Here is a 24923-nt window from a genome sequence, read left to right as displayed (position 1 = left end):
TTAGTTAACTTCTTTAATAACTTCAATCTTCTTCATATAACACTGCTTACAATGGCTTATTTCTTTCATATTACAATGGTTTAATTCGTATTACATTGGGTTGATTCGATAGCTTATCTCGATAGATTCATTAGATTCGTTAGCTTATGTTGTTAGATTAATTTGTTAAATTTGGTAGATTGTATCGATTATGATTACTCTACAGTGACTTGATTCGGTGGAACTACAAGTAAACACACACAACAGTTTTTACATACAGATCTACCTGCACTGTTAAACAATAGAGGAACACACACACGTGCATTAAATACCTATTTGGCCTTCTCTGTCTCCATGGAGCTTCTCTGATTGGAACTTTGTCTGTTTCCTCCTCTGTCTGGTGAGCATGTGTCTCTAAAATATTCTAGCAGGGAGTTTTACACAGGCATAAATGTGAAACTGGCTGGGATTGGTTAAGGCTCTGTACAGTGTGAGGCTGTCTGTGATTGGCTCAGTTCTATACTAACTCTTAAAGGCATATTTTCCTTTTCTGCTTCTGCTAACACAATGAATATATAAATGTCATATAACAATCAAAGACATAAATTACAGCAATGATTCTGCTTTTGGCTTTAACATATGCACATATATACTGTACTGAGGTTATTGGCAGGTTTGGTATACACATATATGTGAACCATAGTAGCAACCTAGGACTGGTCTTAGCTGGCCAGCTACAGTGATTGCATAGCATTTCCTACAAGAGAGAGAACTGTTTGTAAACAAAACAGTTCTCTCCCCTGTCAGCTCCAGCACACTGCTTTGCACGACTGTGCGTAGCACAACCATGCAAAGCAGTGTGCTTACAGTGAAGCACAAGCACAGCATACAGTTATACAGCACACAGTTATAAACGGCACACAGTTAACCCTTTGATCGCCCCAAGTTAACCCCTTCCTGCCCAGTGCCATTAGTACAGTGTCAGTGCTTTTTAGTAGCACTGATCACTGTATTGGTGTCACTGGGGATGTCAATGACACCAAGTCAGTTCCCCCCAGTGTCAGAATGCCCGCCACAGTCCCACTATAAGTCGCTGATCACCGTCATTACTAGTAAAAATACAAAATAAAAAAAAAATTTATGATGAAATTTTATTTTTAAAATTTTTTTACTAGACATGTTTAATAGCAAAAAGTCAAAAATATAGTTTTTTTTCTCAAAATTGTCAAGGTTTTTTTTTATAGCGCAAAAAATAAAAAAACGCAGAGGTGTACAAATACCACTGAAAGAAAGCTCTATTCAAAGAATGTAAATTTAATTTAACCGCGCAACTGTCAGTTAAAGTAAGGCAGTGCAGTAACGTAAAAAATGGCCTGGTCAAGAAGGTGGGGTAAATCCTCTGGAGGGCAAGTGGTTAAAATGTTTAAATTATTCAGCATATTCAAAATTGTTTTATTCCCTCACATTTGCATGGTCCTTGATAGTCCAGATGAAGATGGTTGCCCTCCTTTGTTCCTTCTCGTTGACACTTTGTTGCAAAGAGATGGCAATCACTGCTGTATGTCTTGTTATCTGTGCCACATATCTGAAAATTAAAAAAAAAAAGTGATTTACTCGCTAATTTTTGTGCTACCTATCCTACAATATTCACGTGGCAGCCAAGCCAAGTAGGTCCTGACGAAGCTGAGTGAGATACGCCCATCGGCGAAACGCGTTGACGTCATACGTCAGATACGTCACTTCCGGTCATGCGCATTAGGTGGAACGCACGCTGACCTACAAGGAGGAAGCCATCTTCACATGCCATGAGGCAAGCCTAAGCAGCACAGGCGCCAAGAAGGGGCTGGAACCCGCGGTATATCGGCGGATGTCAGCGGTGGTTCCCTGGCCTCTCTGGCCTTGTATGGCAGTACCTATGAAGGACATTCTTTCCTTTCCTATTAGCCATTGCACAGGTGGTGAGTGGACTGTTACAGGACATTAGATATATGGTCCTCTGTGATCTATATGACCTATATATCCTATATAGAGTGTAAGCTCTCTCAGTGACTTTCCACATATTATTTGTTTCACTACAGGATGGGGACATCATGGTGCTTTATATAGGAAACAAGTTATACCACGTATATTTCAACAGGCAGAAGATCTTTTGGGATGTGTCTTGTTTTTCTTACTGAAAGTGGTATGTAGTCCACGTGTAGTGGTGAAGAAACCATTTCAAGCAGTGTGCTGCTTTTTGCATCTTTTCCTCAATCCTGGGAACAAATAGGGCATATTCTCATTTCAAGAGCCCTAGGAAACAGCTGTTTACATTACAGATGAATGGGCCCCAACCACTTGTGCCGGCATAGGAATGTACTGCATCATATATATGATATAATGTCTTTTTTCATATAGGCATAGAGGCATGCTTTTCTCTCTTTTTGACGCATACTGTGCTTGCTGCATTGCATACATGTGATACTTATATCCATAGTATAATTTTTTGAAATTCCCTGATTAGGATATAACCATTATGGTAGGAGCTTAGTCTACATTATTATAACCTGTTTCATGATATACCTATGGTATGATTTTTGGATACACCTCCTTTGGGAAGTGTTCACCTATGCGTTTGTGCTACAGGGACTTTAGACTCCTGTAGTCATTTTCTCTGTTGCACATGCATTCAGACCGGTTTTGGTGTCATTTTATATGGTTTTAGGTCTGTGTGTATTGTCTCTTACTGAGGTGATGGTAAACCAGGGCAACTGCCCACATGTCATATTTATATGTGTAATAAAGCATAATTTTTGGAAATTTTTCTGAGTGTCACATTCTGTTCATTATGTAGCCGCTTTTTCTGTGAATCTCTTTTCACAAATCCCCTTTTTTTGCATGCCTTTTTTGGCTACTGAATGGAGACCATATATTGGGTGATACGATAATTTATTCTACAACCTCTTAATAACTATCTTAAGCCAAGTAGGCTAGCCTGGATTTCCCTGTGAATGACCATAGTTCTTGCTATGGAATTCTGTATATAATTATATATCAACATATTCTGGATCCCCAATATATACAAAATAATCCACATCACACAAGCAGGAAAAATATATCAATCTTGCAGCAGCTAATTTAAAGGATAAGTTCACTTTAAAATAAATAAATAAATGCCCATTTTTAAAAAACATTTTTGCATGTAAAAAAATGCGTATTTACTATTTTTTTTTTTTAGCCTGGAAAGCATTGCACCAGAGATCGGCAGATCGCAGGTACCATGCAGGACTCCTGCAAACTGTCAGTGTATCTACTTGCCCATATATCCCATATGGGCAAGCAGATAGTCTGGCAGGAAGACTCAATTAACTATCACAGCGTTCATCGGCGCTGTGGTAGTTCATTGAGAACTACAAGCCGACAGCCGCTAAGGCTGTTGGAACTTGTTGTTCATTCATTTACAGATCTCTGTAAATGAATGATGCAGCCATGTGGGCGGGGGGGGGGGGGGGGGTGATCAGGCAGTAGCTGTAGTGGTGGGAACATGTTACATATTCCACCCTAAAAACAGGCAGAACATGTTCTCAAAGGTGAACTTATCCTTTCCAGCTCCAATCCTCCAAGAGTATTCACCATGAAATCAAACAAGTCTTTTAACCACTTGCCCGCCGCCCTATAGTTGAAATACTGGTACAGGGTGACAGGGCTGCACAAAATCACGTATATATATACATGATCTGAATCTCCGATTAGAGGGCACATGTGCACACGCCGCCCTACCCACGCCGCCATTGGCAGCTAGGCATGTCAGTCACTGGATCCTAGCCAGAGATTCCTCACCGGCACCTGGCGATCGCTGTGCAAAGCTGACAGGGGAGAGACCTATGTGTAAACAACACAGGTGTCTCTCCTGCCAGCAAGGACATGCTGCTTTGTATTTCTCTGCACAACAGAGAAATACAAAGCAGCATGTCTCCCGAGTAAAAAAGCACACAGCACGCACAGTAAAACATACACAGCACACAGTTAACCCCTTCCTGCCCAGTGTCATTAGTAGAGTGTAAGTTCTTTTTATTAGCACTGATCACTGTATTGGTGTCACTGGGGATGTCAGTGGCAGTTAGTCAGTTCTCCCTCAGTGTCAGAATGCCCGCCGCAGTCCCACTATAAGTCGCTAATCGCTGCCATTACTGGTATGAAAAAAAATCCCAGTATGTATTCTGCCATTTGTAAGTGGTATAACTTTTACATAAACCAATTAATTTACACATATTGGGATTTGTTTTAGCAAAGACGTGCCGCAGAATACCTTTTGGCCTAAATCTATGATGAAATTTGATTTTTAAATTCTTTTACTGGACATGTTTTATAGCAAAAAGTAAAAAATATTGTTTTTTTTCAAAATTGTCTGTCTTTTTTTGTTTATAGCGCAAAAAATAAAAAACGCAGAGGCAATCAAATGTCACCGAAAGAAAGCTCAATTTGTGTGAAAAAGGGACATATATTTCATTTATGTACAGCATTGCATGACCGCGCAATTGTCAGTTAAAGTAATGCAGTGCCGTATCGACCAAAAAATGGCCTGGTCAGGAAGGGGGGTAAATCCTCTGGAGGGCAAGTGCTTAAGAAGAGCTCACACTTCTTTTTAGAGGTAGAGTGGTACTCTCACAAACTGGAGTGCCTACCTTACAGCAGAAAACACAGTGTAATAGACAATCTTCAAATCAGGACCTTTGCATATAAATACATTATTTAGCGGCAATATAGCACACTTAGCAAAAGTAATTCTAATAGCCTATGGGGTACCTGTCTTTCAGTACAATTTGTTCCCAGGTCAGTGCAATTGTATATAGTAGGTGAATATTTAATCACAACTTTACAGCCAACATAAACAGTTTGAAGAAGCCTATATAAACTGCCTCAGAAGTAAATAAACAAACGCTCAGCAGGAATAACAAAATGTAAAGTAATGACTAGGTACTGGATCATACCCATCAGTACTGCAGGAGGTAAAGTAGTATTAAACTCAAAACTAAAAATGTAATATATTGCAGCTTACCAGTCAGTCCTTAGATGTGGTGGCTGCATTAGTTTTCTTTTTTAGACTTTTCCCCCTGTTTTCACCTGGTCATCTGGCCAGTAATACACCCACTGTATACAGACACCACTCTGGACGGAAGAGCAAAGTGGACATCTGTTGTCAGTCCAGGGGAGAGGTCTGTTAGGGCTCATGTACACTTCAGCTGCTAAACTGACGTTCTGGAGCTGTTGAGCGTTTTTTTCAGCAGCCCCTGAACTCACCCTAATGTTTTCCTATGTGTCCATGTACACTATGTCGTTTACAGTCATTTACAGGCAGTTGAGTTTACAGTCGTTTTCTTGAACACACCAAAATTGCGTTGAGGAGTAGATTTTACCGGCGTTGCAAACACCAAATGCTTGTAAACACATGTAAACGCGGTTAACCACGTTTATGTGCGTTTGCGTTTAGATGTGTTTTTTAACTGTTCCATATCCAGATGCTGTCCAGACCCTTTTTTCTTCATCAAAAATGTATGCAAAGCGTTTTCCATGTATTCAAATGGACCTAGTACACCAGCGCAGTCAGTTCCAGGTTTCGCGTGAAGGAAAAATGGTAGAACGTGCCGCATTATGCTCATGATGGGATCCATAGTGAATACAACCAGAAAAGACAGGTGATCTCAACACATACTGCTCTCTCTGCTTCTGCTCTCTCTATTTCTCTCAAAATGTCTGAAATAGTTAATTATTTACTATTTTTCAGTGCATTCTGGGCATTTTGGATGGTCTCCTGAGGTTATCTTTAAAAAATGCTTCTAAACGCAAACGTGCATAAATGCGGCTAAGCGCGCATAAATGTTGTATGCAAACGCAAACTGACGTTTTTTAACCTACGTTGTTTAGCAGTCAGTTTCCAGCAGTTAGAAGAGTTTTCCAAATGCCCTGTGTACATGAGCCCTTAGTATTAGCAAATTTAGATACACTAACAAATTGAAGCTGAACTCCAGCTCACACTTCATAATCAGTTACAGAAAACAGTGTTTTTTTCTTTTTGGGTTACAAATTTACATGAATAAATAAAAGCTGATCTTTTTACATACCCTTGTCAATGTTAAATGGTCTGTCTCATCCCTAAAACTGCAAGACAGCTTATCTGTTAAAAAAACAACAGACTTGCTGGCTTGATCACCAGATGCAAACTAGAAAAAAGGAAGCCTAAAAAAAGAAAGCAGCCATCGCATCTAAGAATTGGTAAGCTGCAATATATGCAATGCTTGCTTTTGGGTTTAATTCTGCTTTAACCATTTGCGGACCGCAATGTACTACTAATGGGCAGCCCGGATAGACCTGTATATCGCTGGCCTCTCCAGCTACAGGGCGCATGTGAGCCCCTGCCCACTCACTCCCATTGTGATTGTACACAGTGGGAGTTTGTCAGCAGGTCCCAGCCAATGATTCATGACCTGATGATCAGCTGTGTCCAATCACAGCCCAGAGCCCTGTATGGACAATCAATACAGGGCTTTGTACAGAGAGGGAAAAATCTCTGCGTCTTCTCCCTGCTTTGCAGGGAGAGGAAACAAAGAGATTTTTAGTAAAAATCAGCACACATTACACAAATTAACACTTGTTAGGCACACACTTAACCCCTTGTTTACCCGAGATTTTAACCCCACCACCAGCCAGTGTCATTAATACAGTGACAGTGTATATTATTATCACTGATCACTGTATTAGTGTCACTGGAAATGTCAGTGTCAATTAGTCAGTTCCTACCCAGTGGCAGTTAGTGTCAGATTGCCTTCCACACTATCCCAGTCCCACTATATGTTGCTAATCACCGCCATTAGTAGTATAAAAAAATAGGTAAAATAATAATAAGAAACATTTCAGTTTATATACCATAGTATGTAGATGCTATAACTTTCACACAAACCAATCAATATACACTTATTAGAATTTTTTTTTACCAAAGATTTAGCCGAATACCTTTTGGCAACATTGATGAAGAAATTAGATTTAATGTTTTTTATTGGATATGTTTTATAGCAGAAAGTAAAAAATATTGTTTTTGTTATAAAATGTTGGGTCTTTTTTCATTTATATAATAAAAAAAATTAAAAAACCTAGTTGAGATCAAATACCACCAAAAGAAAGCTCTATTTGTATGAAAAAATGATATAAATGTCATTTGGGTACAGCGTTTCATGACTGCACAATTACCAGTAGCGCAGTGCTAAATAGATAAAAATGGCCTGGTCGTCAAGGGGGTAAAACCTTCCGTAGCTGAAGTGGTTAATGTTTTCTGCTGTCAGCCTGGCTGCTTCATTACAAACCGAGGGCCCGGGGTCAGTAGAGGGCCCCATGAAATGCCCCTGGTACCTTTTATAGGCTTTTTTGGGTGTGCTTTGAGTGTGGGTAAGGACACAGGGCCCCCATGATCTCCTATTGCCCGGGGGCTCCATGAGTTGTCAGTCTGCCCCTGGTACAAACTGCACGTTTAGTGTCATTTTTCAGCTTTTCAATTACTGCAGCTCTAGTCAAGCAAGGCCTCATGCAAACAAAGGTGTGTTTTGCATATGCTTAAGTCTAGGTTCACACCTATGCATTTTCCATTGCATTTTGCAGAAACGCTCAGCAGTCCATTTATCATGATTTCCTATGGGACAGGTTCACATCTCAGCGTTTTCACCCAGTGCGTTTTTTGGACAAGGTCAGGGATTTCAATAGACTATAGACTTCAATTGAGACGCTGCAGAAAAGCATGTTGTGCATTTTTGATGCATTTTGCCGTATTTTTGATGTGTTTTGCTTTTTATTCTGCCCAGCAACAAGTTAAAAAGAAACGCAAAACACATGTGCAAAAATGAAAAAAGGCACTGCAAAAAGCACTGCAAAAACAGATCAAACGCAAAATGCATAGGCGTGAACCTAGCCTTAATGCTTGTTTATGTACATTTGCTGGTAATGTATTCTTTGGCCAGAATATTCATGTAATTTGCCCATTAGAATGCATTAATACACAAACATGTGGACGTGCGTTTGGTGCCCAAATGGTCCTCTCCTGAATGCGCTGCTGGAGCATTTCTTTTTCTGCCCCTAAATGCTCCTGCTGCAGATTTTTCTTTTAAAAAACGAAAAATCGGTTCTTCAAGTGGCCGACGTTACCATCAATGGTATAAAAAATCGGCCGATTTTCTACCCGTCTAGAGCCGGCAAAAAGTGTCCCTGCAGAGAGCTCTGCTATTTCTTTGACAGTTCTCTGACAGTTCCTTGACATTTATAGAAGTTGCAACAATGTATCTATTTGTTTCCATTTAGGATACAGATGTTTTTATTCGGAAACAAATAGATACAATGTTTCAACCGCTGTAAATGTCAAGGAACTGTCAGAGAACTGTCAGAAATAGCGGAGCTCTCTGCAGAGACACTTTATGCTGGACTGGAATTCTTCTTATTTTCATCCTACTTCTTCTTCTTCTTCATCCTCATCCTCATCCTCTTCTTCTTCTTCTTCTTCTTCTTCTTCATCCTCATCCTCTTCTTCTTCTTCTTCTTCATCCTCATCCTCTTCTTCTTCTTCTTCTTCTTCTTCATCCTCATCCTCTTCTTCTTCTTCTTCTTCATCCTCATCCTCTTCTTCTTCTTCATCCTCATCCTCATCCTCTTCTTCTTCATCATCATCCTCATCCTCATCCTCTTCTTATTCATCCTCTTCTTCTTCTTCTTCATCCTCATCCTCTTCTTCTTCTTCTTCTTCTTCTTCTTCTGCATCCTCATCCTATTCTTCTTCTTCATCATTATCCTCATCCTCTTCTTCTTCATCATCATTGTCATCCTCCTCTTCTTCTTCATCCTCCTCATCCTCTTCTTCTTCTTCATCATCATCCTCATCCTCTTCTTCATCCTCATCCTCTTCTTCATCATCCTCACCCTCTTCTTCTTCTTCTTCTTCTTCTTCATCCTCATCCTCTTCTTCATCTTCTTCTTCTTCATCCTCATCCTCTTCTTCTTCCTCATCCTCTTCTTCTTCATCATCCTCATCCTCTTCTTCATCATCATCATCCTCATCCTCTTCTTCTTCCTCATCCTTATCCTCCTCTTCTTCTTCTTCTTTTTCATCCTCATCCTCTTCTTCATCCTCATCCTCTTCTTCTTCATCCTCTTCTTCTTCCTCTTCTTCTTCTTCATCCTCTTCTTCATCGTCTTCCTCTTCTTCTTTTTCTTCTTTTTGTCTTCCTCTTGCAGGTCACTGCTCATGCGCAGATTTTTTATCGGTAAAAAATCGGCCAATTTGCCCACTAATTGCCGCGAAAATCGGCCGATCGGCAAAATCGGACGATTTTTTTCCAACTTTACCGAAAAACAAAAACGGCCAAAATACCGAAAAACGGCCGACCAAATCGCCCACTAACGATCCGAAAATCGGCCGATTTTATTTTCGGCCGAAAAATCGGCCGATTTTCGACCCGTCTATGGCCTGCATAATGCAGGCCATAGATGGGGAGAAAAACTGAAGATTTTTCTTTTAAAAAACGAAAACTCGGTTGTTCAAGTGGCCGACGTTACCATCAATGGTAAAAAAAATCGGCCGATTTTCTACCCGTCTAGAGCCGGCAAAAAGTGTCCCTGCAGAGAGCTCTACTATTTCTTTGACAGTTCTCTGACAGTTCCTTGGCATTTATAGAAGTTGCAACAATGTATCTATTTGTTTCCATTTAGGATACAGATGTTTTTATTCGGAAACAAATAGATACAATGTTTCAACCGCTGTAAATGTCAAGGAACTGTCAGAGAACTGTCAGAAATAGCGGAGCTCTCTGCAGAGACACTTTTTGTTGGACTGGAATTCTTCTTATTTTCATCCTACTTCTTCTTCTTCTTCTTCATCCTCATCCTCATCCTCTTCTTCTTCTTCTCCTTCTTCTTCTTCTTCATCCTCATTCTCATCCTCTTCTTCTTCTTCTTCTTCATCCTCATCCTCATCCTCTTCTTCTTCTTCTTCTTCTTCATCCTCTTCTTCTTCTTCATCCTCATCCTCTTCTTCATCCTCATCCTCTTCTTCTTCTTCTTCATCCTCATCCTCTTCTTCATCCTCATCCTCTTCTTCTTCATCATTCTCATCCTCTTCTTCTTCTTCTTCTTCTTCTTCATCCTCATCCTCTTCTTCTTCATCATCCTCATCCTCTTCTTCTTTTGCATCCTCATCCTATTCTTCTTCATCATCATCATCATCATCCTCTTCTTCATCATCATCCTCATCCTCTTCTTCTTCATCATCCTCATCATCCTCTTCTTCTTCTTCTTCTTCTTCATCCTCATCCTCTTCTTCTTCTTCATCATCATCATCATCCTCATCCTCTTCTTCTTCTTCTTCTTCTTCTTCTTCTTCTTCATCCTCATCCTCTTCTTCATCTTCTTCTTCTTCATCCTCATCCTCTTCTTCTTCCTCATCCTCTTCTTCATCATCATCCTCATCCTCTTCTTCTTCTTCATCCTCATCCTCTTCTTCTTCTTCATCCTCATCCTCCTCTTCTTCATCCTCTTCTTCTTCCTCTTCTTCTTCTTCATCCACTTCTTCATCGTCTTCCTCTTCTTCTTTTTCTTCTTTTTGTCTTCCTTTTGCAGGTCACTGCTCATGCGCAGATTTATTATCGGTAAAAAATCGGACGATTTGCCCACTAATTGCCGCGAAAATCGGCCGATCGGCAAAATCGGCCGATTTATTTCCAACTTTACAGAAAAAAAAAAACGGACAAAATACCGAAAACGGCCGACCAAATCGCCCACTAACGATCCGAAAATCGGCCGATTTTATTTTCGGCCGAAAAATCGGCCGATTTTCGACCCATCTATGGCCTGCATAAGTCCTCATGCACACTAGATGTTTTGATAACGCTGGTAATGTTAGCTGTGTAAAGTCACGTTAAAAACGTGAGTTTTTCAGCTTTTTTTAGCGTATTTGCATTAGCATTTTGCTGCATTTAACAGTTTGTGTTTTTTTGTGTTTTTTAGCGTTTTTTTTTTACCCCCCAAATTATTTTGGTAAAAAAAAGTCCAAAAACACTTGTTTTTGGCATTTTACCGCGTTTGTCAGCATTAGAGAAGTTTTACAGCTAAAAAACTCTAGAAATCCACTAGTCCTGGGTTTTTTTTCCAGCCCAAAAAATGTCCCGGCCAAAAAACGTTGATTACAGTCTATGTGTGCATGGAAACATAGGATAACATGTTGGGGGGTTTACTGGCTGTAGAAAAAAACATCAAAAGCCAAAAACAGCAGCTGTAAAAATGTCCCGTGTGCATCAGGACTAAGGCTGGCCATACATTATACAATTATCTGCAGATTTTTGGTTTAGATTTACCAAAAACCATATAATAGGAGGACAAACCTAAACAACACTTTCAGTTGTATCCAATTAGGCAGGCCCTTGCACTACATAGTTGAAGGTAAATCTAAAGGAAATTGGGCAGAAAATCTGCAGATAATTGTATAATGTATGGCCAGCCTAAGTGTCTGTATGTATGGGAATAGAGAGGAGAGAAGTGCTTGTTATCCTCCAGAGTCCTGGCCATAGAGCTCTGGTGATGGTGAACAGCAATAGCTGGGCCTCACTTATCAATGCCCTAGCAACGTCCTGGGAGTTTTCAGGTCAGGCTTCCTATAGCAATGGCATTTTTCACTTCCATCAAAGCTTGTTTTTATCTATAAATGCCTCTTATCTGCATAGGTAATTTTTTGGTAAAGGTGAACTAACCCTTTAATGTAATTTGACATTTATTTTGTACCACCCTACATCCTAACAACTAATCACCTGCTAAGTGTGGTTCCAGCACAGTAAGAGCTAATCTCTTTAGGGGAAGGGACAGGAGCATTCATTAGCAGCTTTCCCACAGCCAGTGATCCCCTGCTTGACAAAGAACAGCGCAACTATTTGAAACATATTGGATTAGGTCACTGGTGACATCAACAACATCAGGGAGCCTCATTTTAAGGCTCAGTTCACACTAGATAAATAAATAATTTGCGCTAGTAAATGTATATAAATATATATAAAGAAATCATCAAATCATAAGTCCAGAAAAAAAAATATATATGCCAATACCACAAAAAAATATAAAAAAACTTTTAAGTGCAAAAAACTTTTGTGCAAAAAAAGTGTCTAAATATGAAACATTTCACCAAAAAACCTTGATAATATAATGGCAGATCATCCATACTCCAATGGGCCCTTAAACATAAATCACTCCTGAAAAGATCGCAGAGGAAATTTGTTGTTGAATTACTTGAATTTGCGATGAATAACAATTTCTTTTGGTACAACAACACTTTTTTTCAGCAATGTAAGGGTGTTGCCATGGGAGGTAAGTATGCTCCCAGTGTGGCAAATCTGGTAATGGATAAATGGGAGGAAGAAAGTATTTTCAATAAATGGCCAGAGATGGCGCTATACAAGAGGTATATTGATGACATTATAATGGTATGGGATGGATCCAGAGAAAAGCTCGATTCCTTTATGGAATATATTAATATGAACCGCTATGGATTGAGATTCACTGTTATGAGTGATTTTGAGCAAATTAATTTTTTGGATCTGGTCCTATATAAAGATAATGGCCAAATTTGTACCAAAACTTACTTCAAGGAAGTGGACAAAAACAGCTATATACCTATTTCTAGTGGACATCATCCAAATTGGTTATATAGCACTCCAAAAAGTCAGTTTACCAGATTAAAAAGAAATTGTAGCGCTAACAAAGATTTTTTCGACCAATCTGAGGTGTTAATTGAAAGATTTATAGAGAAAGGGTATGATAAGACCTTTTTGATTAAAGAGAGAAATTCGATTAGTATTAAAGATAGGGAGACGTTTCTTGGAAATAGAAAGGCTCATTTGGGATTTGAAAATAATGTACCCTTTATTACTAACTATAATATGCAATACAAAAATATTGAACAAATTTTTAAAAAATATTGGCCCATTTTGTTAAAAGATGATATACTAAATAAATTCTTATCTAAAACTCCTAAATTCATTTATAAGAAAAATAAGTCTCTTAGGATGAAACTGGCTCGCAATGTCATCGAACCCCCAAAAAAGTTCGATCTGTTTCCAAATTTAAAGGGTTTTTTTCCTTGTAGGAAGTGTAAAGTTTGTAGGACTGTAAAAGTTGGTAATAATAAAAAAAGAAAGTCATTCTGCTCTTCATTTTCCAAAAAAGAATATGATATTAAATCCCTGATTACATGCAATTCTACACATGTGATTTATGTTTTAGAATGTCCATGTCATTTGAGATATATTGGGAGAACTGGGAGATGTTTAAAAACAAGAATAGGCGAACATATAAGAAACATAGTAAAAGGATTTGATAGACATAGTGTATCCAAACATTTCAAATTGGTACATAATTGTGATCCGAGCTTACTTACCTTTTATGGGATCGAGATGGTAAAACCCCATTGGAGGGGCTCGGATTTGGTTAATGAGATTTCCAAAAAAGAGACGTTTTGGATTTATGAACTAAATTCCTTGCAACCATTTGGGTTAAATGTCGATATAGATTTGAATTGTTTTCTCACAAATTTTTAATTTTTAATTTTTATGTTATTTTAAGTATATTTTTATATAGGCAACTGTTTAAAGATGATATATGGGAGATTGTATGCTTTTTGTACAATTTCTGCATTATTTTTGTATTATTACTAGAGTTCCCCTTTATTTGTGTTTAAAGTGTTACTGGCCCTTTAAGTTCCCTTTTTGAAACACAGTCTTAGAGGGTACTGGCCCGTTAATGTATTTATTTATTTAATTTATTTATCATTAGTGTTTTATTTAAATTTCTTTTTATTTTATTTTTGTTCTCTTGTTTTAAAGTTTTTTTGCTTGTGATGGCAAATATATTGGATACATTGTATATCCTTTGTGGACTCCTGTCATCTGTGGGGCGGCTTGCTTTGCTTGATTCCCCATTGATGTCAGCTGTTCGTTTCCTGTGAGTGAATATTTAAGGAGGTTGAGACGTCTCACATCTATCCGCTCCGTGAGGACGTCGATGACGAAACGCGTAGGGCGGAGCTTGATTGATGTGACGTCATTACGTTTTTGGCTGCCAGCTATTGCGCATGTGCTGAGTAGCCAGGCTCGTTTATGTGATTGCTGTTATGCTGTTGATGCTGGTGTCGGCTGGGACACCTCTTGAGTAAGTGCAATGAGTACCTAATAAAGGAATTGGTTTTTATAATATTGCACCATGAAGTCTTTCTGTTTCTCTCGAGTGCTTGGCATTTCCCCCCATGGATACGTTTGAAGGTGGTCCTTTATCTATTGGAGAAGTGGATTTTCGATTAACTACACAGTTTTTCATCCTGTTATTTCGATCGATGAGGATCGGTGTGTTGCAGAGTTTCCGTTTCTGAAGATATATTTATGGATGATCTGCCATTATATTATCAAGGTTTTTTGGTGAAATTTTTCATATTTAGACACTTTTTTTGCACAAAAGTTTTTTGCACTTAAAAGTTTTTTTATATTTTTTTGTGGTATTGGCATATATATATTTTTTTCTGGACTTATGATTTGATGATTTCTTTATATATATTTATATATTTATACACATTTACTAGCGCAAATTATTTATTTATTGGTACACTTTATATATGGTGATTTTTTGCAGCTGGTACACTATTAGTAAGTTATATAATTTTGACCATAGGCGCTATTATTAATTTTTCTTATTCTCAGTTCACACTAGCATTGAAAACAGGCATTTGAGGGGCGTTCTTATAGTAGCACACAGTTAGCGTCACGTCGCGTCAAAATTGATGCCTCATGTTGAGTCAGGAGGAGTTGAAGCCTTTTTACGCCTCCCATTGAAGTCTATGGTAATGCTCCTCAAACGCCTTCCAGGCGTTTTCGGGGAGTTAATACCATTAAGTTCATTATAGGCATTAGTGGTGCGGTTTTAAGCCTCGTAAAACGCCTATAAAGCGCCTCAAAACCGCGCATAGGGCATTTGGGCATTTGGGGAGCGTTTTTAACGCTTCTGAAATGCCTGTCTAACGCATGTCTAATGCTATAGGGGCGTTTGGGAAGAAGCCAAGTGTGAACAAGCCCTAAGTCACCAGTCACACCGCTGCTTTTTTAAATTGCGCAATATGTGTGCAATTTGAGTGACTTTATTGCTGCTTAAGATTTTCAACCATTTTTTGCAATTTGCTGTGTGATTTGCATTATATTCTATGTATGTGAAATCACAACAAAACTGCAGAAAAAGTAATGCCAGAACAACTTTATAAATCGCTATGCGGCAAATTGCATGTTAAGACACTGACGTTCACTAGATGCGATTTCAGGTGTGACTTTAATTTGAAAATTGCACCTGAAATTGCAGCAGTGTGACCGGTGACTATATGCTGCGATATCCACCAGAACTCTATGGCTGGAACTCTGAGAGGGTAAGAATTTGTCCTCTGCCACACACACACGCACACACACACACACACCCTGAGTTGAAGAAGCTTGCAAACATTAAGGGCTTGTTCACACCATGGTGCAGAGCCATCAGTTTTTATATATGCATTCTGCAGGGGCACAACAAAATCAATTGTTCTCTATGTGCCCTGTTCACACCACAACACTAGTATCATGTGCAGATTTTTGTATGCGTAGGATTCTGCAATGTGATGGTGAGGTGAACAGTAATGGCTTGGCCTCTCTTAGCAACGTCCTGGAAATTTCCAGTCAGGCTTCATGAAGTACTGTACATCAATAGCCTACATCTATAGCAGGGGTATTGAATTAAAGTTCACAGAGGTCCCATCCGTAAAATGTTCTTCCGGCTAAGGCCCAAATTGCCTGCTTGTGCAATAAGTGAGATCATTCACATCACAGTCCCCCTCCTCTGAAATCCATGTCCTCAGTCCATCCATGTCCTCAGTCCCACTTCACATCACAGTTTTCCCTGGACAGTGGTGTCCTCTGCCCTCCTTCACATCAACCTCACCCCTACAGTAGTGTCTCCTGCCCACCTTCACACTCCCCCCAGTAGTGTCCTCTGCCCCCCCTTCACATCCCCCCACAGCAATGTCCTCTGCCCCCATTTTACCCCCACCACAGTGGTCTCCTTCCTCCCTTCACATCACAGACCCCCACAGATCTGCCCCCCAGTCGCATTACAGCCCCCCTCAGCTCTGCCCTTCATTCACATTGCAACTCCCCCTCAGCCCAGCCTCCCCCATTCACTTTTCAACCCCCCCTCAGCCCTGCCCCCCATTCACATTGCAGCCCCCCTCAGCTCTGCCCCCCATTCACATTGAAGCTTCTTTCAGCTCTGCTCCCTCCAGTCACATTGCAGCCCCCCTAAGCTCGGCTCCTATTAACATTGGAACCCCCTTAGCTCTGCTAACCCATTCACATTGCAGCTCCTTTCAGCTCTGCTTCCTCCATTCACATTGAACCCCCTTATCTCTGCCCCTCCCCTATTCACATTGCAGTCTCCCTCAGCTCTGCTCTCCTCATTCACATTGCAGCCCCTCTCAGCTCTGCTCCCCCCATTCACATTGCAGCCCCCCTCAACTCTGTCCTTTATTCACACTGCAACCCCCTCTCAGCTCTGCTCCCCTCATTCACATTGCAGCCCCCCTCAACTCTGCCCCTCATTCACATTGCAGCCCCCCTAGGCTCTGCTCTCCCCACTAACATTGAAGCCCCCATAGCCTTGCCCCCATTCACATGACAGCCCCTCAGCTCTGCACCCCCATTCACACTGCAACCCCCCCCCTTAGCCACTCCCACTCAGACTGCAGTCCCCCTCAGCTTCGCCCCCCATAGCTCTGTCCCTCTAGTTCACATTGTAGCCCCTTCACTCTTCTACCTTACTTTAGTACACAGAGTGAAGAGCAGGAGGCAGGACAGGTCCAGACAGCAGGAGGAACAGCAGGTTTGAATGGAGAGCGGGATCTGCCGAATTAACTTTTCAAGTGTCCCAGCAGATGATTGGTTGCTAGGACCGCTCAACATCCCAACAACCAATCACCTTTTGGGACACTTAAAAAGTTAACTCCTGCAGCTCCCGCCCTCCATCCAAAGCTGCTTTGTCTCCCACTCTTTGTCCAGAGATATCCTGTGGCTGCTTCCTGCTCTGTGCTCTGCTGTGATGATGACAGCAGTGGCAGATGAGATGAAGAACCGGCTCCTAAATGGCGGAACCATGATGGTCCGGATGGTACAATGACTCAGTCTGCATCCGGCCCACAGTCCACCATTTAGTGATGCCTGATCTATAGCAAGGGCATTATTCAATTTTGATCAAAGCCACACAGCTTGTTTTAAACCTAAATACATCCCTTATCTTCATAGGCAGTTATTTGGTAAAGGTGAAGTATGCCTTTAACTCCTGCAGTACTGACAGGTATGATCCAGCACCTAGTGCTCATGTCTTATTATTATGGCTGAGTGTTTATTTACTTTGCCTGTTCACATTATTTATGTTTGCTGGACTTCGGCTGTATAGTTGGCACATTGTGATTAAATATTCATCTACTGTATACAAACGCCCTGCCCTGGGGACAAACTGTGATGCTCAGTGATAGGTACCCCATAGGCTATTAGAATTACCAATGCTTAGTGTGGTGTATTGTGGCTAAATAATGAATTCCATTCAAATGTCCTTACTGTATTTGATGATTGTCTATTACAGTGTGTATCATGCTCTAAGGTAGGCACTCCAATATGTGAGAGTACCACTCCACTGTGTGCTACTTACCCACTTGCTCTCCAGAGGATTTACCCCCCCCCCCCCTCCTGACCAGGCCATTTTCTGTGAAAAGGTGCTGCGTTACTTTAACTGACAATTGCTCGGTCATGCAACGCTGCACCCACATAAAATTTCTATCCTTTTTTTCCCACAAATAGTGGTATTTTTTACTTTTGGTGGTATTTGATCGCCTGTGCGTTTTTAATTTTTTGCACTATAAACAAAAAAAGACCGATGATTTTGAGAAATAAACAATATTTTTGACTTTTTGCTATTAAACATGTCCAGTAAAAAAATTTAACAAATCAAATTTCGTCATAAATTTAGGCCAAATGTATTCTGCTACATGTCTTTGCTACACAAAATCCCAATACGTGTAAATTAACTGGTTTACGTGAAAGTTATAGTTTACAAATGGTGGTATATATACTGGAATTTTTTTTTTAATTTTTGCTAGTAATGGCGGAGATCAGTGACTTATAGCGGGACTGCGGTGGGCATTCTGACACTGGGGGGAGCTGACTTGGTGTCATTGACATCCCCAGTGACACCAATACTGTGGTCAGTGCTAATAAAAAAACACCAACACTGTACTAATGGCACTGGGCAGGAAAGGGTTAACATCTGAAGCGATCAAAGGGTTAACTGTGTACTATGTGTGTTTTACTATGAGGCTGTGTTTGTGCTTCACTGTAAGCACACTGCTTTGTATGGCTCTGCTATGCAGAGCCATACAAAGCAGTGTGCTGGAGTTGACAGGGGAGAGAACTGTATTGTTTATATATAGTTCTCTCCCCCGTCGGTAATACTTGGCGATCACCGGGTACAGGCAAGTAATCACCGGCCGGGACCCAGTGATTGACAGCCAAGGACGCGAATGGCGACGCGGGTAGGCACGTGCCCCCTACCCGGAAATACAAAATCACTTGTTTTACATTCTGGATCCCCTTTGGAAAGGCCTCCAAAAGCTTCACAGGCCAGTTCTGAAGGGAAGCTATACAAGTTAAGATCCCTAAAGATGGCTTGAATTTTAGAGGATTTCTGCTGAATCAGGTAAACTTCAAGCCATGGGCTGTCGTGCAAGTACCAGTTGACTTGACAAAATTCAACTTAAATATCAGCATAGCTGGGTGTATAATTATCGGCCAAATGGTGACTGCATCCAATTAGATGCAGACACTGTTTGGAAGTGCCTTCCATGAGGCTGCCCGAATATAATAGTTGGCAGTATATATTCCTCTTTTGTCAGGGCTGGTGGCATTGACTGATTTTCTTTGTTAAGAATGAGGGATAAATCAAGCCCTGTATGGCCATCTATACTCAAATCACTTGTCCAACTGAACTTCTAATTTTACAGAAGTAGGGGTCTACTTATGTTTTAACCCAAGATTCATACAATTTTCACCCAAGATTCACACATCAAGTAAGTATATTTCCCTCCATCTCTCCCCTAGACACAAAAATTAACCCCTGCAGGCACAGCAACACTGCAAGGGAAAAACTTTTGTTTTGCTCGGACTTCAGCTTTATTAAAATCTCTACTGGAACAAGCAAGTGCAACCTAAATTCTTACTTCGCTAGCTGCACTCATGTTCCAGGTCAGTAATTCACTAGGCACTAAAGCCAGAATCCAAATGACACCCTCAAATAATGCAAATACATCCCCCATATGATAATCCTATTAGCATAGATTATGAAAGAAGCTAATTAAAACCAAACAAATGTTTTGCAAATGTATTTGAAGCAGGGGCGGACTGACCATTTGAAAACTCGGGCACTGCCCGAGGGCCCGGGGTCAGTAGGGGGCCCCATGAGATGCCCCTGGTACCTTTTTCATAGGCTTTTTTTGAGTTTGGGCAAGGACACAGGGGCCCCATGATCCCCTATTGCCTGGGGGCCCCATGAGTTGTCAGTCCGCCCCTGATTTGAAGTTTGTCTGCCTTATATTTCTTTTGCCTTATTAAACAAATCTTGGTTGAATGTGTTTTATATTATATATTGCTGAAAAAGAAAATGTCATTTATTTCTCAAAAGATTTATTTTTTGGATTGGTATATGAGTTTCTACACTATAAACACAGTGAATAGACATCCTTTTGTAATCAGGTCTATTTAAAGCAAGCAGATATGTTTTTCCACCTTACCCGGTCATTTGAGTTAGTGGGTTGACAGAGGTCTGGGTCTTGGCAAGCACATAATGGGTTTCCATTTCCATCAGTTTTACATGTCTTCCCTCTTTTACAGTGAAAATTGGCACATGGTTCTAAAAGAAAATGTAAATGTAATTAAAGCCATGACTCACTTATGGCACCTAGTGGAGGTTTTCTGCACTGTTAATATCTGATTCATTTAAACTTTTTAGGCCTGGAGACCAATGTTTTTTGGAGGGATAGATATAAACAAAAAATAAAATTGTGAATGTTGGTGGGACTAAGACATGGGCAAGGACAAAAGGCCATTTCTGCACATGAAATTGCAGGAATGCATTGGCGATAAAAACAAGCACCCCTCCATATTCCTTTACTACAATGCATTTGGCCTGTCCAGGGGATAGTTGTAGAATCATGAAGTAAGGGACCATCCAGAATCTGGAAGCACAGTTACATTTTATTTGGGGGAAGTGGCATTTCAGGAGGACGCGATGGGTCCAAGGTTGGTACACAAGTCTGGTGACAGCAGTCTGGGAACCAAATGGCTGGTAAAGTTGGGGGTCTGGCATGGAATCACAGAGTGGACTGTGTTAAAGGAACATTATTTGCCAAAAAGAATATATGCACAACGGAACAGCTGACATCCCAACTTGCATAGATTCACCGTTTCCAATGTAGCTACATAGTTCATACAGCTTCAGTGCAAGCAGGCGGGAGGAGGTGTGTCTGTTGGTTTGATGTTTTACTACCTCCCAAGATCTTAAACCCTCCATCACCATTTTGGAGAGGATTAGAAAGTGGAAGCTATACTGTTCTTGTATATGAGCTTAAGTGACTGGACATGCTCATCAAAACTGCAGCAAGGCAGATGGCAAAAATCTTCAAACTTTATCAGGTACACATTCATATTATGTCTTGGGAGAAAACTTTACAGCCCTAGACTTGTGGGAGAGAAGTAGAAAAGGTTGGCCATTCATCTGTCAGCTTCATTGTTGGGGGAGGAAGTAAGAATAGATTGGAGATAGGGAGGCTATTACTCTTACAAAAAGCAGATATAAGAGGACTCAGATATATGTCAGGGATGGCTTTTTATACTCATTGTAGACCCAGGGAGCAGGTTTCATTACTATCATAGACAGCAAGCAGGGATAGAAGGTCATGAAGATCTGACACTTTGTATTTTTTGTTTGTTTGTATGTGAGGAGCCTACTTTTTCACCTACAACACACACCTCCTTCATATAGCAATTTCTATTATTTGTTCACAGTAGGGGTTTCCACCCATTAAAGGTATAGTGCCTCGCTACTGTCCCAACATCAGACTCAATGTCTGAATCCAACTCTGCTGTACCTGTAAAATCTTAGGAATTTAATGAACATGTTCACTTTATAAGCACCCACCTAATATTGAGCAAGTCCCCCTTTTACCACTAAAATAACCCTGACCCATCAAGGCATGGATGCCACTAGACTCCTGAAGGTATGTTGTGTTATCTGGCACCAAGCCATTGGTAGTAGATCCTTTAAGTCATGTAAGTTGTGGGGTGAGACCTCCATGGATCAGACTTGTTTTTCCAGCACATGCCACAGATGCTCAATTAAATTGAGATTTGGAGAATGTGGAGGTCAATTGAAAACCTCAAACTAATTGTTGTGTTCCTCAAATCATTTTTGAAGCATTTTTGCAGTGTGGCAGGGTACATTATTCTGCTGAAAGTGGCAACTGCCATCAGGGAATGCAGTCTCTATGAAGGGGGAGTACTCAGTCAGCAACAGTGTTTAGATAGGTGGTACGTGTCAAATAACATTCACATAAGTGGCAGGACCCAAGATTTCTCAGCAGAATATTGCCTAAAGCATCTGCTGGCTTCCCATACTGTATCCTGGTGCCATATCTTCCCCAGACAAGTGATACACCCAACCATCCACATGATGTAAAAGAAAATGTGATTCATCAGATCACGTCACTTTCTTCCATTGCTCTGTGGTCCAATTCTGATGCTCACATGCCCATAGTAGGTGCTTTTGGCTGTGGACACGGTTGAGCATGGGCACCCTGACCAGTCTGCAGGTACACAGCAGCATACATAACAAACTCTGATTCCCATTATTTTCTGCTTCTAATATGTCAGCTTTAAGCATAATGTTTACTTTACCCACCAACTTTCAAATACCATTGTAAGAAATGCTATTCACTTAATCTGTCTGTGGTCATAAAGATATGGCTGGTAAATGTATATGGTAACTCACCTGTACTGTAATGATATTCACTTAATCTGTCTGTGATCATAAAGATATGGCTGGTCAATGTACAGTTGTGTTCAAAATAATAGCAGCGTGTTGAAAAAAGTGAATAAAGCTCAAAATCCTTCTAATAGCTTTTATTTCCATACACACAAATGCATTGGGAACACTACACATTCTATTCCAAATCAAAACATGAAGAAAAATATATCAAATGTGTGTTGTTCCTCTAAAAAATTTGAAGAAAAGTGACTATTAGACTGTTCAAAAAAATAGCAGTGTTTGTATTCTTCTTTACAAACTCAAAGATTCACTATATAAACTGAAAAATGTTTGAAGATTTTGCTTTCCTTTGAATCACTTAATTAATATTTAGTTGTATAAGCACTGTTTCTGAGAACTGCTGTACATCTGTGTTGCATGGAGTCAACCAACTTCTGGCACCTGTGAACAGGTATTCCAGCCCAGGATGATTGGACTACATTCCACAGTTCTTCTCTATTTCTTGGTTTTGCCTCAGAAACTGCATTTTTGATGTCACCCCACAAGTTTTCTATTGGATTAAGATCCGGGGATTGGGCTGGCCACTCCATAACGTCAATCTTGTTGGTCTGGAACCAAGATGTTGCACGTTTACTGGTGTGTTTGGGGTCGTTGTCTTGTTGGAACACCCATTTCAAGGGCATTTCCTCTTCAGCATAAGGCAGCATGACCTCTTCAAGTATTCTGATGTATTCAAACTGATCCATGATCCCTGGTATGCGATAAATAGGCCCAACACCGTAGTATGAGAAACATCCCCATATCATGATGCTTGCGCAACCATGCTTCACTGTCTTCACAGTGTACTGTGGCTTGAATTCAGTGTTTGGGGGTCGTGTGACAAACTGTCTCTGGCCACTAGACCCAAAAAGAACAATCTTACTTTCATCAGTCCACAAAATGTTGCGCCATTTCTCTTTAGGCCAGTCAATGTGCTCTTTGGCAAATTGTAACCTCTTCAGCACGTCTTTTTTTCAACAGTGGGACTTTGCGGGGGCTTCTTGCAGATAGCTTGGCTTCACATAAGCGTCTTCTAATTGTAACAGTACTCACAGTAACTTTAGACCTTCTTTGATCTTCCTGGAGCTGATTGTTGGCTGAGTCCTTGCCATTTTGGCTATTCTTCTATCCATTCGAATGGTAGTTTTTCGCTTTCTTCCACATCTTTCAGGTTTTGGTTGCCATTTTAAAGCATTTGCGATCATTTTAGCTGAGCAGCCTATTGTTTTCTGCACTTCTTTATATGTTTCCCCTCTCCAATCAACTTTTTAATCTTCTGTTTTTCTGAACAATGTCTGGAACGACTCATTTTCCTCAGAATTTCAGAGAGATGCGCACTGTAACCAACATGTACAACATTTGCTGCCTTCCTTCCTTAAATAAGGGCAATAATTGTCACCTGTTTTTCAAAGAATGAATGACCTCACTAATAGAACTCCACACTGCTATTATTTTGAACATGCCCCTTTCAATTAGTGATTCAATTACACAGAATCAGCAGCATGCATGTCATGACTGTTGGGTCTGTTGGATTTCTATTACTCTACTACACCTGCTAGTAAATTATTTGCCATGTAGAAATATCATTTCTACCAAAAACAGTGATTTATCAGGTTAGTGATGTCTGACTGCTATTATTTTGAACACAACTGTATATCGTAACTCACCTGCACTGATTTCTCCTCTTCAGGGCTACAAAATGCAAATGCAATAGTGGGACCATTTTGAAATTAAAGTGCTGTAAGTAGTCCACCTTTATGAACTTCTTATGATCTCTTTTCCATGAAAGTGATGATGTAGGATTCAAAGTCCTAACAGAAACTACTGCGATGAGAACCCCCCACCTCAGACAGACTGGGCCACAGCATTATAAAATGCCAGTATATCAATAGTAAAATAGTCATTAGGTGACTTTAGACAAGTGTGGGACTTTGGATCACACAATTCAGTGCCTCACAGTGGTAAAAATGGTGGCCCCTTTAAGCATCTCAGCAGGACATTAAAACTTTACTGCAACTTAGTTCTTTCTTCCTGCTGATGAATGATAGAGTGAAAATGAGAGGAGGAAGTTTCCACAGTACAGGAGGGATGGCAGTCATTTTGAAGGATGCCTGAGAAGAGCAGGACTGGGAATGGCTCCTTTCTGAACTGCCAAACTTAAAGCTATACTCTGGGCAGAAAATTTTTCCCATCATTGCTGGTGCTTTCCTACCTTGAGTAGATATGTGGTTGATTTATTTCCCCAGTCTGTACTGTATGAGAAAATTAAAGGGCATTATTTAAAATGCAGGCTTAATTCCCTGTGATTTCCATTGTGTAAGATCAGTTTATCTCCCCAGCCACTGCTCTTGTCACTTCCCCACTGTAGTTCTTTTTGACGCAATTCTGTCCCCACTTGGTGTAGTAGGCAGACCCAGGAGTCTTAAGACTGCCCACTTATGCAGCATCATTAGGCTACAACCCAGAAGTTTCCTGGTCTCTCCAGTCTCCTATGTCATCATATAGTCACTGACGGGCCAGGAGACAGAAAATATATACTGATTTAGGGGTTTTGGGTAATCCTCAGGCTTAAAATCTGCATTTAATATGTGCCTGAAAAATGTAAAAAGTGACTCTGGCAGTGAAAGTACATCAACTTTATGTATCCTTTCACAGTCCATCCCTGCTTAGCTAATGTCACTTACCAGGTAGTTTTGTCTTGTTTGTTTCAACAATTTTAACCTTTTTCTTCAAAGCAGAATACATTTCCTGAA

General features: G+C 40.4%; 1 protein-coding gene across 1 annotated transcript in view; it reads right to left on the bottom strand.

The window, feature by feature from the left end:
* The window catches only part of LOC149460503 (uncharacterized), a 73399-nt gene that overhangs the window by 27572 nt on the left and 20904 nt on the right, over nucleotides 1-24923 (bottom strand). The window contains exons 5-7 of the mRNA XM_089679564.1: nucleotides 24855-24918; nucleotides 19880-19998; nucleotides 1444-1564 (exon numbers count right to left, since the gene is read on the bottom strand). Of these exons, the coding sequence (XP_089535690.1) occupies nucleotides 1444-1564; nucleotides 19880-19998; nucleotides 24855-24918 (304 nt within the window). The remainder of the gene's footprint in view (nucleotides 1-1443; nucleotides 1565-19879; nucleotides 19999-24854; nucleotides 24919-24923) is intronic.

Source organism: Staurois parvus, unplaced genomic scaffold, assembly GCF_062004578.1.
Source record: "Staurois parvus isolate SC_StPar_1 unplaced genomic scaffold, SC_StPar_1.0 ptg000227l, whole genome shotgun sequence".
In the NCBI taxonomy this organism is placed as follows: Eukaryota; Metazoa; Chordata; class Amphibia; order Anura; family Ranidae; genus Staurois; species Staurois parvus.
The sequence above is the reverse complement of the archived record's forward strand: the minus strand, read 5'-3'. Positions and strand labels throughout refer to the sequence as shown.